General features: G+C 37.6%; 1 protein-coding gene across 1 annotated transcript in view; it reads right to left on the minus strand.

Moving 5' to 3' along the window:
• ARHGAP42 (Rho GTPase activating protein 42) overlaps positions 1-13,931 on the minus strand; it is a 162,138-nt gene that overhangs the window by 108,691 nt on the left and 39,516 nt on the right. The window contains exon 3 of the mRNA XM_040583783.1: positions 914-975. Within this exon, the coding sequence (XP_040439717.1) occupies positions 914-975 (62 nt within the window). The remainder of the gene's footprint in view (positions 1-913; positions 976-13,931) is intronic.

A 13,931-nucleotide genomic window follows, 5' to 3' on the forward strand; every position in this document is an offset into this window, starting at 1 on the left:
ATAACAGAACCCTATGTAAACCTCCTCCTGGATTAATAAAATTCTTCCAATCTGAATCAGAAAATCCTTTTCTTCACCTCCCTAAGTACTCAAAAGAGGAAGGAAAACCAGGACCGACATAGTCATTGGATAGATATGAGTTAGTTAAACTTTCACAGTATTTTAAAAAAACCCTACTGAGGTTAATGCTTGCCTCATTGATCTTTATTCATGACTGACTTCCAAGGAAGCAAAAAAAGTAGTTTCACTGCTTATGTGGAGTTTTTTTTAAAAAATACCTGTACAAGAATACACTTCAAACTCCTTTAACAAAGTTACATCTGAATAGAAATACAAATGAAAGCATACTGTGTATCTGTCAGTATGGAACCAAAGGGAATAAGAATACCATAACAAAGGACAAACCTGACGATTCTGCAAGAGTTTCTTAGGGGTGATGAATTTGGTTTCTCTTCTTACAACTTATTTATCATATTATTGGATTACTGGTATACATTCACTGGACAACAGTCAAAAAGTACTTCATTATATATAAATACCAATCTACATTTCCACTATAAGCTATTTGTTTACAGTTTACTGCTTTACCTTGTGACTAATAAGAGAAGATGGGGGAAAGAAAAGCAGCATTCAAATGTTAATTTGGGGTGGGGAGCAGGGAGGGAGGAACTTGTGATAAAACAGTTTTCAAATCAATGCAAAAGTATTTGGCTGGACACTCCATTAAAGTGTGTTGCAGTCTGTACTAGCACATTTCTGCTTTTGCAGAATCTCAAGTGATTCTTATGAAATACTTAATATCTACCACACAAATAAGAAAAATAAAAACAGCACTTCAGGAGGAATAGTAGAAAAGTGTACTATTATATACAAAAAGAGGCCCAATGTAACATATTATTGCCAGCAAACTTACCAGTCTTCTCCTCTCCTCTTCAACAGCAATCAGGAGCCGAGCAAACTCTTTCAGTGACTGGGCTGAAAAGAAAACAAAGAAAAAGAACATCTTAGTGAAAATGATATTTTAAGACCAGATGAGTCCACTACTTGGATTGAAGCTGTATTTGTAAGACTCTATTCTTATATGGTACTTCACTGAAATCAGTAGTCATTAAATGCGGCACAGACTGAAGCAAGCAGCAGGTCAAGAGCAGGTAAAAAAAACAAAGGAGAAGAACCTCAGTCTTAAGACTCATATCACAAATATTTAAATGGAATATGGCAAACTGATTTTCCTGAAACATGCAAGGATCAGTCTCAAAACAAGGAATTCTACAGTCATCCACAAAATTTACATTAGTACAATAGGAGCAGAAAGACACTGCAAATAAAAAAAACCATTTAATTTCTCCTATTAAAGTGCAGCAATAAATATTTGCAAGAACTATGAAAAGTATTCAGGTAAAAATTTGAAAGTCATCATTTTAGAAGAAACTGTTACTTATGCCAATGGTTTAGGTTTAGCAGCTCTTTGGCTTTATGTTTTACAGCTACAAGCTCTCAGGTGACAAGAACCGATGATTGATTTATAAGCCAAGCTTTGAATTCTGTTAAAACTGTGAGAGAGACTTTGCTTAACGCTGCCTTCAAATATAAGTGAAAGGGCTATAGCAGACATCAACAGAAACATAATAAAAGTATTAACCCATAAAAGAGGGCAAGAAAGGGAAAACATTCCAAAAACGCTTAAGGTTTCATTCTCATGTAAGGAAATGGTGCCAATCTCTCTAGAAAAGTCTGTCTTTCCATTTATATTACTTTCTGAAGGGCATATGGGTTATTTAGAATTCAGCATCACAGTTCCACAGACAAAAATGCAAGAGAAGAATAATGTGAAGAGAGCTAAATAGCTCTTTTTACTTTCTCCTGATGCATCTGGCAGTAATTGCTGCCAATGACAGGATGCTGAATTTCGTGGTTTAAAGCACTGATCTCAGAAAGCAGATTCATAAATCCTACAGCTTCTCAAAACAATCTTGAGGCAATCTAAATCATCTTTGAAAGAGAAAAAAAAATGGAAACAAAACTTAAAGAATTTCTCAAAAGAACAGGCTTGAAAAAGTCTTCACAGTTCACTGACATACACTGCTGAGGGTATGCTAACAGAACTTTTGTCGTCTTCTCTATTTTTCCATCTTCTCAAGTGTTTTTACAAAATGTGTCAGTCTCCAATAATACAGCTTCATCCCCTCTAAAGTGCCCTGAAAATTTTAAGGAAATAAGCACATTTTTTAGAGGATCTGCTATGTTCCAATACCTTCCAAGAGGGAACCAGTACCCAGCTTAACTGTCTTGTCAGCATTCACGAATTGCTCCTTAGTTTTTGGACCATACTGAAATAATTTTTATCCTTCATCCCACGTGGACCTTGCAGAAGTCATCCTTGTATTCTTCTTGTGCTCTTAACTTTTACAGCTGAAGAACACTTCGCTGTTTGTTCCAATTTCTTCTGCAAGACCTTACATAGTCTATTCTTTGCAACTATACTGCTATACCTGCATACCTTGACCTCCAAGTAATTCTTTGCTGACAAATTCTTTTTTCCCTGTTATTACGCATGAGCTCTTTGTTTAGTCCAAGTACACCTGGTAAGCCCAATGTCCATCCAGATGGGTCATGAGCCTTTTCCTTTAATATTTTTCCCTGAGAACACAAACACCATAACATTTTGCCACCTTTTCAGTAAAAGAAATTCTAGGCCTCCTGCACAAAGTTCTGAACTCTGTGACTCAGGCCAACCAGCTGTGTCTTTCAGTTACTGACTTTCAGTTACTTACCAGGTCAGCCTTTATCACAGTTACATCTTGATATCAAAAATTTAGTTTGCTATCCACTGAATTAACTCAGTCTCTTAGAGTTACTTCATAATGGCCCATCTGTCAAAACCAGATAAAGAAATAGATGATGAACTGACTGGTTAAGTTACCTGATAAAAAGTCTGTTGAGTGGTAGGCACATTCAATGTACCCATTACAAAACCCTAAAAACTAAATAAACCATGAGCCAAACATACATGGCCAAACTATTTCTTATTTTCACACTGATATCCCTGAAAACTTAACAAGGAGCTCTCCTTGCCTGTAGAACACGGGACAGAACCAGTTCATCTCTTGCACATATGGCAGTGTGATCCTTTACCCACCATTAAAAAAATATATTAATATTTTCAAATAAACTAAATAAACATACTGCTTGTATTTTATTACCTATTCAGGGAATTAGGATGCACTTCAGAAAAGCATCTGACTTTCTAGTAAAGCCAGCAAACGAAATTGTTTCCAGATTATTTCAGTGAAATTGGTCATTTTTAACCGCAAGATGATGTGTTACTGCAGTCACACGTTAAAACTCCATTCCCCCTCCTTTTTTCACTTTTATACTGTGGAGTCACTCACAATGACAGAGCTATTTCAAAAATAAATGACCACACCAAGCACTATATCTGTCAGCAGATCCAGAACCTACTGAAACTTAAGTTTTCCATACCCACATCAAGCCTTACGGTACTCTTCACTTAAGTTTTTGAACACATCATTAAAACCATCTTTAATAAAACAAAGGTTCATGAAAAAAGTTTTCTTCATCATATGCAATGAGAAAGTTAACAGTTTACACCTTCCATCAGCGAAGCACAAATACTGCCAGTTCCCAGCCCAAAATATGGACAGGTTTTTAATCTAAATCAAATAGAAAGGGTGGGGGACAGGCAAGTAAAAGCAATGAGTTGTGAAGAAAAAAAAATCCTCTCTGGTAGGCAACACTCAGCATTTTAGGAGGGAAAATACAGTAAAAGGAAGAACAGCAGGAAGCAGAAGCTGGGCACAAGGATGACTGGAAGATGTGAGAAGGAGGAAAAAAAAAAAAAAAACCAAACAACCAAACACACCAACCCAGTAAGAGAAGGTTTTGATTCATCTTCCTAATTTCAAGGCAGAACCAGAGGGCTTTTAGTTTCAAAGTCAAAACTTTTGCTTAGAAATTAAATAAAACCAGGACAGACAGAGAAGAAACTATAAAAATATGTTCTGTAAATATGCAAATCAAGATTTTCCTCAATCTTTAGCACTTATAAAATGTCACCTATACAGAGTCTCAGCTAAAGACTCAAGCTGTCTTCATTTCTTCCCCATTGCCTCACCTTTGTGGCGGGATTAGAAAGGTCAAAGTTTCACTAAGAACACAGAACCTATACCCTTCAGCAGTACTAAGACAAACCATTCCCCTGATCCTAGAGACACTTTTGTTGCAGACACTTTTGTATCAATAGTGATGACACCTCCGCTGTTCATTGTCCAACAGCTGCACCCACCCTTTTTGTGCCAGTCAATGCCCACGAAGCCACAGACTGTCCTTTCCCAGCTCAAGGAGGTGCACGGGGAGAACAAGTGCATCATGTAATGCAGACCTTAACGAAGGATGCATGCATGCCCAGTACACCAACAGAGCTCAGCAACACGGACCAGCAACTCTGGTGACCCCGCTTGTTCTTCTGCCCTTGCAATGGCACCGCATGACGTCAAAAAAGGCTTTACCACCATCAGCTCTCTACAATACCACTGAGTACTTCTGAATATTTCATGTCATTACACCCTTCTCCCCATACAACCCTCACTCAGTCTGACCTCATTAAAAGCCAGGGTCTGTCCCCAGAGAACTTCATATGTGCTGGAAGCTGCAGCGGGAGGTGTTAAAGGGAAGGCAAGATAGCCATTGCTCCCCTTTTCCCACTGTAAGTTTTTCCCTTCTCCTCCCCTCCTTTCCCACAGCCCCCCTCTGGCTGCAGGCAGGTGACAGCCCCCCCTCACTCGGGCGCTGGGCTGAGCAGAGGGAGGGATACAGAGCCATGAGCTCCCAGGACGGGACAGGACGGGACAGCTTGCCCGTGCGGGTCAGACACCTCTGGAGAGCAGAGCAGGGGTGCCAGTCCCCTCCACCACCCAGCCCCCTCTCAGGACTTCAGCACAAACCCAAGGCACAGGGTACATACACCTAATTCAGGATTCACCATTCTCAACAGGAAACAAGTATTTCAACAACAACAATATGAGATGCTTTTGCACAGTTAAAACCCAGAAGATTTAAAAATCAGAACCTTTTGAGTCAGAGACAGGCTGCTGCTGTCTGCCAGGAAGCCCAGGATTTATGCACAGGCCTCACAATCTTTTCTTACTAATGCTGCAATGGTTTAGGTTTTCTTTCCTCCCCTTCTTTTTAATCAGAACAGACACAGAAGAATTACAGCAAACTTTTGTAAATACAAAAGGGGGGTGGGGGGAGGATGAGTCAAGGATTTTACAAGAGGAAATGTCAAGGGAATGTGCTGATAAGAAATAAAATCTGAAAACATACTGATAATACAAAATACAATATGTAACCTAACATTAAATATGAAGGTATTTTTAATTATTTTCAAAAAGCATTATTGTTATTGGTGGGCCATTTTAAGTAAACCAAAGTGCTGCGTTAATACTTTATTCTAAGTCATTAGTAGATACTAGCTTACAAAATCCAAATAGTTTTACTGTCTGGTTTTTATTTAAAGGCTGTTCAAAGGACTTGTAAGATACACTTGGCATCATGATGGAAATTATGCCTGTGAAAAGCTACACCCAACATGTAAAAACAATCGTATATGTACCCGGCTGTATGCTTGTGGTCACATTCATCACAATTAAAACAGATCACCAGCTGTTTTTTCTGGAGTGCTCCCAACCCAGCAATAATTTGCTGCAAAACTTCCCTTGTTCAGGAGAAATAGCTCCCATTACTTTATATATAAAAAAAAAAACAACCAACAACCAAAACACCCTCTTTATACTGAAATGAAAAGTTTTTCAATTAATTTGCTTCATAAGGAAGCAAACTAACTGTGCCAACAGCTTAAACCTTAATGGTGTAGATGAACAATGTCTTTTTTTTTTTTTCCAAAACATGCATGTGTTCAATTTGGGTTTTTATCCTTATCATTTCAAAAATATGGTACAGCTCCACAAACAACTATACTCACACAATCAAAAGAGAACTGAAGTTTAATGTAGGACTAAGTGAATGAGGAAGAAATGAGAAAGGATAAAAAATTATTTATCTGAATTTCTAGGATGCATTATTACAAATAGGCCTCATTTATGCTCTAGGTAGAATTCTGGTTTACTGCATTAAAATCAGCCCTGTGGTTCATAGGGGGGAAAAAACATGTACTTGACCTTTATGAAGTTTTTGTTAGAGACGTGTGTAGACAATGTATCACCTTAAAACAGCATGTCTATGGACATTATTGAAGCTACTCTATCAAAAATTAGCTTAATACTGAAGAGTAGTGTTACAGTGCACTACTAGATGTTACAATAGGTATGAGGCCATCTATGTTTAATGGAAAAAGGAAAGCAATGTGTATGAAACCAAGAAGTAGTTTTGTATGACTGATACTAAATTTAAAGACATAAAGCCAAGTTTGGAAGGGTATGTTCAGCCTGAGATAGGATGGAAAGTTACCGTAGAAGACAATAAAAATTACTTTTTTTTCGTGAAATGGCCTGTTGGTTTAACTTTTACTTACAGAAACAGTCTTAAATAATGCATAGGCAATTTTCAAATACTCTGAAGTACATCAAACAACATTCTATAATATTCTAAGCAGATATCACCACTATCTTCAGATACGTGAATGCCAGCATGGCAAAAATACGCATACAGAAATACATCATTTATTCTTGCAAGATCTTGCTGCATAGGAGGCAAAAATGTGCAAGCCTGACACAGATTTCCTCATATCTTCCTGATCTGACTGGGGAAATGCCAGGACTGTGCTGTACATTGCTCCTTACACACTTTGGCAGGAAGGTCAGTCCAGTACATCCTCTCCATAACTGTTCATGTCTAGCACAGACATCTTATAGCAGGCTCTGAATTCATGCTTGAGCATGAACTTCAAGTAAAGCCTCCAAGGGAGTTTTTCCCAGGAAGTAATACGTTACCAAATCAGAATTCAAGATGGGCCTAAGACCCGTAAGGAAACACTTGTTTCGTAGAGTTCAGCAACAAAGCAAAATAAACTTAAGATCCATGAGTGCTGGGAGAAGAAATTTTCTTTTCCAATTCTAAAATGAAAGTAAACATCTTATTAAATAGTTACTAATGCACAGACATATTTCCAGAGATTGTAATGACTAGTATTATTTGCTACCACAAATGCCATTTCAAGCAGTTGTTTTTTTTAAAAAAAAAAAAACAACACATCAAATAAATTTTCCATCCTTCTTTCTGCGGCTTTAACCCATATTGAAAAAGTAAAAGGCAGGGGATGGGGGACGAAAGTATCACAAAAGGAACAACAAATGGTTTCCTGACCAGAGAGAAAAATCACAGATTTGAGATTAACACTGACTGACTGCCACAAGTATCTGGAATAAAGAGACAATAATCTGATTTCTCAGTACTTTCTACCTAACAAGAACTGGCGATGTCAAAAAAAAAAAAGCCACATAGGATCTCTAGTGTGTATCTGCAGGTAACTAAACTGGATGTCTCAAAACATGACCGCTATGGCAAGTTTTCAACAAGCCAAAATGTAAATCCAAAGGAGGACAGTCTTGAAATAGGGCTCTCAAAGCCTCTGATACTCTTTGTCTTTCAAGATGTTTGCTATGAATTTAAATATAGCCCTATTTATACAGCACAGATTTTCTTTACCACTGTCACAACCTGGACTGATTTGTTAACAATTCTTTTTCTTCCTTTTTTTCTACTGAATAAAGTCCATAAAACATTAAAAGTGTACAGTTATCTACAGCTTTAAATGGAATTGCAGTTTAGCCCAAATGCAACAAGCTGCAGGATCAACACCTTAGCATGCAAATTGAAATAATTTGTGCAATTTATAAATATTTCATAACCAAGATTTGACTGGGCTGAGCACCAGTGGAATAAAATTAAGAAAACAGTAGTGCAAGGCAACAATTCCTACAGAAAACAGTATTTCATTTTTCTTAACCAGATTTTCAGAAAAGCTGTATTTGGACAAATACATGTCTACTAAATTTTCCCAGTTATTGCTCAGACTTTAATTTTTCATTGGCTGCTGCTATTTTCTCTGCTACTGGTACCCTAGGTCCACTTCCCTCAGTTTCCAAGTGGAAACATTTTTGGAGAAACTTCAGTTTGGGAGTCTGAGCTCAGCACCATAAGTAATATTTACTGGGAAAGCAGAAAAGAAGACAAAAGAAGGGGACAGGAGTGCAGGATTTGAAACCACTGTTTTTCTTACCAATTTCATTCTCTTCTGCGTTTCATTCCCAAGATATTAGAGGAAAAAGAGCAACTGCCTTCTGTTGTTTAGGTTTAACGTAATATTGCTTTGGCATTTATGTAAATTCCAGTTTGTAAGCTGACAGCATGTCAGATGTGCTTTAACTTTAAACTGAGTATTGGTGTCAAAAGACAAATGATGTTAGAAGATTCCATTGTGGAAAAAGTTAAAATAACAAGATAACAGTTCATTCCTTCATGGGGTTTCAGTCTCGTTTAAACTTGGAATATTAACATTGGATCAGCTGCCTTATCCTGCATTTGGTTCCTCTTACTTCTCTAATCTGGGTAACAGATTTTATGGATCCATAATAAGGACCTCATGCATTCCTTTAGTCTGTGTTTACATTTACCACAACCTCCATTAGAACCAGAAAAAAAAAAAAAAAAAAAAAAAGCTATTTGTACCTTCCTATAATACAATGAAATGTTCTTCTGATAGTAAAAGACACGGGCTGAAGCAAAGATTCAAACGTACAAGTTTTCAAATTACACGGAAATACCCCAACAGACATTCTCAAATTGACAGCAAACTCTGCCAGCAGACAGTGGTTTAAATTCACAGGCCCAATAACCACCAATTTCCTTAAAGACTTCCATCATGAGAAGGTACACAAAGGTAGAGGCAACTCTGTCTGGTCGGTACTGCTTCTGTGACAGAATCAAGACATACTTGAGCAGACAAAGTGAAGCAATTTAGGACTCAATAAATGAACACTCTTACTATTTGCTCCATGATTAATCTGGTAAGTAAACTCTGCAAGGGCTTAATCCATGATGTTTTATCAATTAGTACCATGATCTTTCAGATTTTGAAGCAATTTCTACCTAATCCAGACTTTGAACTTTCAACTCTGATGAACTAAAAAATAATTCCCCCCCCAAAAAAATCCACCCAATTTCAAGGATAGTTTATCCTGACTTAACACAGACATGCCCATAAGAAAAACAAATATTAACTATTGCTGTAAGACTTAGATCCTCCCAGGGAGCACAAGTTACAGTGGTAATTATTTTTTTTCCTGTGGCAATTCCTGCCTTGAACTGTGAGGCAAGATATTCTGCCATTTTTTTCCAATTCTTGAAAATCAATGTGATACCTTACAAAAATAAATCCAAATCTGCCAAACAAATGCATTATACATCCATCAGGAGGGTAAAGTATGATAAAAGACAAAGAGACATGGAGTTGGAAAACGCCTGGTTTAAAACTTTTGCAAATAAATTACATAAATGAGGAAGCAAGAAAAATGACAAAATTATAAATTTGGGCATAAAAGTCTTGTTTCAAGAATCATATTCTCCTAATATGATCACATCTTGCACTATATACTGGCCAGCAGAGAACTTTATCAGAGCACAGCTACTGAAATCCGTGTAACTAAATGTAAACAAACAAAACACAAGGCTTTTTTCTACTTCATTTGAGTTAAAGCACTGTAAACTCAGAGTAAATACAATGGTATTTTGTCCTCTACATCATAATTTGGAGTTTATTGGCTCTTTGAAGTATTAGGACAGGAGATAGTAATACGTGCTTCAAATTCCCCAAGACGACAAAACTAGCAATGCAACTATGACATATTCAGAAACGGTCTCCCACTTCACCTCCCCTGGTTTATGGCATTCAATCCCTGTATGTTTTTTTAGGGAGTGTTCCCCATGAACAGATGTTTAAAAGGGCTTCTATTGCTGGCCATATACCAAGTGCAAGCATTTCCCCTGACCAGTCTTCTGGGTTTTGTCATACTATAAAGGCAAGACAAACCAGCAGAAGAGGCCAGCAAGTTCCACTGGAACAATGGAACCTCCTGCCTGATCACAGTAAACCTGTACCTCAAAGTGCAGACTTAATATGCGAACCATGTAACACAACAAAACAAGACCTAAGCTTCATCAAAGCCCAAAGCTTTGCAAGATGTGTTTGCAAGTACACTGTAATACGTACATACCATATTAGGCAACTGGAATTTTAACTCAAGTATTTTCATCTTGCACAACTTAAAGAGCAAATACAGCAAGGTATTTTATGAAGGTTTACTTCTAAACATACGTGAAACATAAAACGTAGGGCCACTATTAGAAGTAAAAATCCTTTTCCCCATTACAGAGCTATATTGAAACAGACTTTTGTCAGTGTAACTATCTAAATCCAGGTACAAACAGTATCATACTCAAAACCTCTTTGCTATAAAAAGCAGCTATTGTGTCACAAATACTTAAGCAAACATAAGCCTTGTACAAAGCTTAAACAAATACTTTCAAGTACACTTTCCACTCCACTCCTTTTCAACAAAAGTCTACAAAAAAAGCAACATGTTTTTACACAAACTAAGAAGACTTGCAAGAAAGTCAGGTTATCTAGAACTTCCAGATCCACTGTTAGCTCCTCAGACACAATACTCAGAGAGATAACCTTAAGACATGCAACGTTACACCATTTAAATAAAACCAATTACTTGACAACTTATCAGTAAATTGCCATGCCCTACTTATGCAGAAACTCACAAAGCAAATATAAGTAGAAAATTCTAAACGGATCAAACAAAGGCAAAACATTCTCTAGAGTACTGAAAGATTTTTAAAGTTTATAATGGCTGTCTATCCCACAGCACGTTACTAAAAACAGAAACAAAACAAACCCACATCAATTATTCAAATACCACCACCACACTTTTAACACTTTATTAAAAGAGCAGCTGCAGTATATCTACTCTGTGTTAGTGTTATGACCATAAAAGCAGCAAGTATTTTGAAAATGTATCATTCGATCTGGAAATTTATCTATCTTCTGCAGCACGAATTCTTCAACACAACAATTTTTCAATACAACACTAGCAGAGCTGCAGTAGAAAAATCCCACTCTAGACTATTAATAGTCTACAGCACCGCTCCCAAAATGTAGCATCCTGAAGTGACAGCAGAAACATTTTAAATCGTCTAAGCAATTTCTTCCATTTTGTTAGAAACGTGTGACTGAATGGATCTTCCAGGCAGTCACTTGCTCTCACAGAGCACTGTATCAAAACCTTTCCACAAATCAGTAAATCACTTTTCTTGTCTCTCTCCTTCCTTCTATACTTTTGTGAAGGAGCGGAGGCTTTTGGGACTAGCCACAACAAATCTACTTTCATCATGTTCTCACAGAATAAAGAATCAACAGTTTTAGACAAGTGGTCATCAAGATATACTGCATCTCTATGCCACAACAAAATAGGGTTTAAAATTGTATCTGCCAAAGACAAATCAGCCTCCGTTTCCACCTGATGGAGCCACATGCACAGCAGTTCTAGGGCTGAGCTCCATAGCTGCATAGCTCAGCAAGGTGTTGGGAACAATAGTCAATACATTAGCTTTTGCCCAACAGGTATGAAGTGATCTTAAATTACTTCTGGAGACTTACTTCAAAGCCCTAGCAGCTTGAATTGGCACCCATTGAAAGTAACAGCATAAGTTCCTATACTGTGAAAATCCATTTAATCTAACTAATCTTTACCTTAACTAAATTAACCATTAACCTTTGATTTGAACAGATCAGACTTCTCCAGATTTAACTGATATCCACAGCCTGTCAGAGGAAGAACAGCTTTAAAAGCCACGGACTATTCAGAAATAGATAAGATCAAAGGTGGATTCTGGTTAAATCACAGATTCTTTCAATCTCCTGCTTTCCTCCCTACCCACCCCCCCACCCCCCCCCCCCATTCCTACTGAAAAGAATCACAATATAAATCCACTATCCATATAAAACTTTCATTCTAAGAAAACAGTTGCTACTCCATGCTCAAGTTTTCTGAACAGTTGAATAACAAGGCAATGTGGGAAATAACCACTGGGCAACACATAACATCTTCAGCTGCAAAAGTAACGTTCAATCTCAGCATTCCACAAACAGAGGAGTTAAAAGTAATTATGATTACATCTCAGGCTTGCCAATCTTTGATTCTTCAGAGGCACATCCTAAATGAGAGGGAAAATACTCATAGTTCAGTCTTTGCAGCTGTACAAACCTTATTTGTGTGTGGCTCTTTGCAGGTGCTGAAACATGGGAAGTAAAAGGAAAACCAATGTACTCAGAATGCAGCTGAGAATCATCAATACTGGCTTTTTTCTGATTTATAAAATCTAGTGCATTTATTATTTGAATAGTGAAATATTTTAATTAGGTAAAATATCACCAAATACTTCAACAAATGTTAGGTCTGCCATAATTGCTTTGTGGAATTTAGGTCTACAAAGGGATCAAGGACTTCCTGTGCTTAAAACTCTAACCTCTAAGGATTTTGACTTTAGAAAATGAAAATCTTTTATCTTATTTGCTCAAAATTGAAGATGAGTATCTCAAAGCTGAGCTGATTAAACCGCTACCTGTTATTGCAAACAAGTGCCTATTGCTCAAGAGGTATACTAACTTGACAACTCTAAAGTGTTATGCCTTTTCACTAGAAGTGTATTATATGCAGCTACAGTACAGACCAGTTATTTTCAAACCAAGTCTGTAACACAATTCTCTTGTCCTCAGACTGTCTCTCCATAGGCACTCATACTTCCAAGGGGATGCCCAACTCTACAAAGAACAAAGCTATATAATAAAAGAGGGAAGAAGAGGTATGTTGAAGGCATGGAATGAGGACAATAACGTAGAATGCACCTACAAGAGCCCAGAAGATCAAACTATTAATGAGGGACACAGCGTCTTAATCCATGAGTGGCATGGAGTTGTCTACTTGTTTACTCAGCTGTTCAGGTCGAATGTTGACTCACTCAACCTCCTTAGCAGAATGCACCCGAAGAACCAAAGCTATTGCTGCCCACTGCCTGCCTCAGCCTCTTTCTGTAAACAGCAAGTGGCAGTCTGAGACACCACAGTTTGCAGTCCAATTTAATAAAATGAACTAGCATGAATATTAGACTCCCTTAGCACACCAGGATGTGAACTGCAGTGACTCAGGAGATCTCCTGCTTCACATCCAACTACTCCTGCCACAGAAGAAGGGTAGGACAGACAGGAAGAACAGTAACTGCATCAGCCACCCCAATCTAATTTTTCTCATTTGAATACACATCTTAAGGCAAACAGGGAATGAAGCATGCAAATTCTAACAACCTTCTGATATATATCTTGAAGAAGAATTAAAAACAAGGCCTGTGTTGTTGATCTTATTTACTCTTTTCCTTCTGCACAGATAAAGGCCTATTGCAACATTATTTTATTTCCTGCTTTGTCAGTCTCATTTGACCTTCCACAGAAAGGACAAGAGCTCTTGGCTGGACTAACAGAATGCCAGCCTTCTCTTTTTGGTACAGATGCTGTTTCGAAGCCTCTGGGATCCTAGCACTAGCATAAAATCACTCATATCTTGGGGTCAAGAAACAATAGTGTTCCAGAAACAGGTGGCATTTGTTTAAGTACGCAACAGGGATTAAAAAACATAATGCTAGGAACAGATTTAACAGATTTTAAACAAATACTTCAGGCATTTCACACCCTGATTGCGCCGAGTTCCTCCCATAATTTGTTACTGTTTAACTTTTGTAGATAAAAATAGTCCAATAGGAGTACCAAACAACACTCTGCTGTGATTCAGATCTTAAAAGTAGCTCATGCAAAGTTGCTTTGAAGGTCACCT

Source organism: Falco naumanni, chromosome 2, assembly GCF_017639655.2.
Source record: "Falco naumanni isolate bFalNau1 chromosome 2, bFalNau1.pat, whole genome shotgun sequence".
NCBI classification, from domain to species: Eukaryota; Metazoa; Chordata; class Aves; order Falconiformes; family Falconidae; genus Falco; species Falco naumanni.